We start from the raw sequence: 4181 nt of genomic DNA on the forward strand, positions 1-4181 counted from the left end.
GAGTGGCAGGTGCTGGCCAGAGGTCTTCTAGCCCCAAGCACTGTGCATTCAGTGCTCTACAGCCACAGCCACGAGAGCATGAGAGCGTGAGAGCTATCCTCTCTCTTACACGCATGGCCTGTCAGGTGTCTGGGTGACCCTGGGTATGGGAGGTAGGGGAGAGAACCGAGCATAGAGCAGAGTGCTGGGGTTATACCAGGGGTCACTGCCCGAGGACACCATTCCTGCTATAGTGGATGAGATAAGGATCAAAGCACACAGGCCCTCCACCTCCAGAACCCAGGACTCTAGGCTTTTCCATGGTCCTCCCAGTGGGTCACTTACCTTAATCACTCTCAGGGATGCACTGATCTGTAGAAACCAAGAAAAGGCCAGGGGTGAGAAGGATAAGAACCCCCAAACCCTGGCTGCTCAGACTGTTCTACAGCCAAGTCTTGCAGCTGGGCTCTGGTGCCCTTGTGAGGGGGCAGTGGGGTTTGCAGGGAGGCAGAACACATGAGCAGCAGAGAGACACACAGCACACAGGTCCCCAGAGGCTGCAGGAACGTGCAGAGATGTGTGGGACAATGGAGACCAAGAGGAGCAGAGACAGAGCACTCTCAAAAGGATGGAGAGGAAAAAGAAGGGAGGGGAGGACATGGACAGTTCCGCTCACCCCTCTGCTCAGGCACGAAGATGTTTTCCTCCTTGAGTCCCTTGCTCTGTACGAATTTCTTAAATTCTTCCATGGCCTCTGGGTTTTCCTTAGGGTCTCTCCCTGTGGGGGGGGGTGGGGCAGGTGAGCTGTACAGTAGTGATGAGAACTCCACAGGGAACCAGTGACCAAGGTCAAGAGCACTGACCATCACTGGGGCTGTCGACCTAGAGCAGCCAGGATAAGAGGGAACAGGACCCTGGCAGTGGACAAGGAGCCCTAGGGTGGAGACGCCCAGACATTGAGTGATCTGGGGGCCCTTTGTGGATATTAAGAGGCCTTCAGGGTCACTCCCCAGCCCAGTAAGAGCCCTAGATCTCAGAGTGTGGTGGTTTGAATGAAATTGACCCCATAAGTGATGTTATTAGGAGGTCTGACTGTGTGGAGTAGATGTGGTCTTGTCAGAGGAAGTGTGCCTCATGGGGTGGGCTTTGAGGTCTCATTTAGGTCCAAGTCATCCTCAGTGTCTCAAACCACTTTCTGTTGCTTGCAGGTCAAGATATAGGTCTCTCAGCCTCTTCTCCAGTGCCATGTCTACCTGCACTCCACCATGTCCCATGGACTGAACCTCTGAGCTGTAAGCAGCCCAATTAAATGTTTTCCTTTATAAGAGTTGCCATGGTCATGGTGTCTCTTCACAGTAATGGAGACCTTAACTAACAAAGACACAAGGCAAGTGGCTGTCCTCTGACCTTGGAGAATACTACATATGCATCAAGGCCCTTACCAGGTTAGTCACCTTCATACAGACTGGCAGTTACCTGGAACCCCTGGAAATGGCATTCGCCAGCTCCAGAGGTGGGAATCCCTCCTGAATGCTCAGGCCCCCAAAGGTCACATACTCCAGGTCCCCTCCCAGCTGACCCTCCTTCCACTTTGGATCTTACACCCTTCCTGTACAGCACCCTGAGCCCTCCCAGTCCCCAGGGCCAGGCATGACTGCTGCCCTGCTGATAGGTATTAGAAGCAGAGACCATAGACAGGACATGGGGACTCTGGTTCCTCACCCACGAGTTTCCCCTTGTGATGTGACTTCCCATGGTGCTGGTGGTGTTCACAGTAGAAGATGTAGTGGTCCTTCACAGGAAGCTCCTGGATATAGAAGGTATTCTTGCCCTTGACTACAGGGGAACAGAGAAATAGCTCTTAGCTTTTCATTTCTTGAAAAACCTTAGGAGGTTTTTCAAAGAATTGCTCTGGAACACTTGTGGTCACCCAGGAGACCCATCCAGTCCAGCTCTGGTCCTTCTGTGATCGCCACAATTAGAAGCAATTTCCCAGGACATTGCCAGCCCCCGCTGAGGATTCCAGAGGAAGTGAGGGCTGAGGTTGGCCCCAGGCCTGAGCCCTTCCCTGCCCTGCTTTCCTGTACTTAGCATTGGGTCAAGAGCCAAAGTGGAGGGGGCCAGGGTGCAGAACACATCAGTCAGTACCTGGGGTGGACTAACCCATGACCTCTAATGTCTGGCACATGGAATATGAGTGAATGACCATACTGGGAGCTGAACAGGGCAGGAACCCTCCACGCAGGAACTCGCCCCTGCAAAGACCCTGGGCCACAGTGAACTCACAGATAGAATATTTTCCAGGCTCATCAGTTTTGTGCATCACAATTTTCTTCTCGTGACACTGATTCTTCTTCCTGTAATACAGGAGCAATGCTCAGCTCACCAGGTGTATCAGCCTTGACCAGGTGTCCCCAAAATTTCTCATCAGCCCTGCCCAAGATTTAGGGTACTGCCTGGCGACATGCCCCCTCGATGGCAGGGGCGTTCCATCACCCACAACAAAATAAGAATAGAGAAGAACTGAAAGACAATTGCAGACTTGGTGGGAACACTCACAAGTATGTTATCATGAGCTCCAGGTCCCCTCCTTCCAGGGATGTCACCCTTATAGGGAACACTTTCTTGGGTCCCTTCCCCTCTGGACGGTCCTTATCAGACACCATGGCCTTTGTGTACCAGGTCCCAGAAAACTGTGGAAGACAAAGCACTGAGCACACCCCAGTCTGGCTCTTATTTTCCCCAGACTCCAGCATCTGAGCCTGCAGCCTTGAAGAGATGCATTCTAGAGCCTGGCTTGCAGCTCTGAAGAGGGCTGACACCACACGTCCCCAGACATGTGCACTGTAGAGTATACAACACGAGGGCTCTCTGGCCCAGTGAAGGCAGAGGCTATCTGCCTTGTCAGTACACTCCTAGAGGTATGGAATTCAGCACTAGATAAGTCCTCTGTCCTGAAGATCCCACCCTATGAAGCCTTCTTCAATCTGCTATCCCATGTCTCGTGAACATCTATGCCTAACCCATTCTCCTGCTCCAGGCCGGTACTCCTGAGAGGGATTGTCTGCTGGGAAACCATTAAAGTCCCTGATCTGTCAACTCATGCTGGAATGTAGGTTTGGACTCAGGTCTTCAAGGATTACCAATTAAACGAGTCTACCACCACCAACCAGCCTTCCCCTATGTCCACCCATTGTCCCTCCCCTCCTCACATCCTCCTGGTCATCTGATGGAACTTCTTGGGCCTTCAGGACAGCCACCAGCCCCAGAAGCACGAAGGTCAAGAGCAGGCTTTTCATCTTCAGTCGCTAGCTGGGCTCTCACACAAGGCAGGTCACCTGGGGAAGGTCTGCTCTGGCTGCTCACACGGTGCCCTTTATATCCCCCATGGCCAGGGATGTGTGCCCACTTGGCACTGACCACGTCCCTCCCGTCCTTCTCTCATGGCCAAATCCACATCCATCATGGAGGTGGAAGGTTGTTGTTGTTGGGATCTGATGACAATGAACTCAATGTCACCCACAGACGAAGAAAGACACACAATGCCCTGCAAAGTCTGTGCCACCAAGATTTGTGCTCACAAAGGACCCTGGGAAGACAAGTGACTCAGGGGCAGGGAGGTTGCTCATTGGGCAGTGAGGGAGGGCCAGGTTTCCCTTCATAGCCCTGTCCTCCATCTGCCATGGCTGCCCTGAGCTGTGTCCACTGAAATCTGGATTCTGACCTCCTGTGCAGAGAATGGGGCTGAGATACACCACCAGAGACTGTTGCTAGTCCCCAGATGGCCTGGCCGCTGCCCGGGAGGGAGCCCACATCATTGTCCTTTTTGTGCATGGATACCCCAGCTGGACCTTCCTGTAAGTGGGGACACAGACTCCTGACTGTTATCAGTTTGAATAGCATCAGGGCAGACCCCCTGCCACACTAGGCCACACCATGACCCTGACCCAGCTGTGGGCTCTGCAGGGCACTTCTTTATCTCAGATGTCCTGGTTCTTTTCACTGCCCGGGCAATGCCATCTACTCAACCACCAGGTAGGGCTCCGTTTCCACAGTTCACATGATTTTAAGTTGGCTGCAAGAAGCCACACAGGAATATTTGTCCCCTGAAGGGACATGTGGGTGGGGTTCACCTCTGTGAGCTCAGGCGGATTCATCTCCAACAAGGCGACTTGACCTTCTGCTGTTCTTGTCATCTGAGA

General features: G+C 53.0%; 1 protein-coding gene across 1 annotated transcript; it reads right to left on the reverse strand.

Annotated features, from left to right (window-relative positions):
• Positions 1 to 325: 325 nt before the first annotated feature.
• LOC121462928 (odorant-binding protein 2b-like) lies at positions 326 to 3278 on the reverse strand. Its single transcript, XM_041674906.1, has 6 exons — positions 3192 to 3278; positions 2539 to 2672; positions 2266 to 2336; positions 1702 to 1815; positions 656 to 757; positions 326 to 351 (listed from the first exon to the last, which is right to left on the reverse strand). The coding sequence occupies exons 1-6, from the start codon at positions 3276 to 3278 to the stop codon at positions 326 to 328; spliced, it is 534 nt and encodes a 177-aa protein (XP_041530840.1).
• Between the last annotated feature and the right edge of the window lie 903 nt (positions 3279 to 4181).

The sequence above is a fragment of the Microtus oregoni genome, unplaced genomic scaffold (genome assembly GCF_018167655.1).
Source record: "Microtus oregoni isolate MIOR12 unplaced genomic scaffold, Mior012 000025F_ref0000491, whole genome shotgun sequence".
NCBI classification, from domain to species: domain Eukaryota; kingdom Metazoa; phylum Chordata; class Mammalia; order Rodentia; family Cricetidae; genus Microtus; species Microtus oregoni.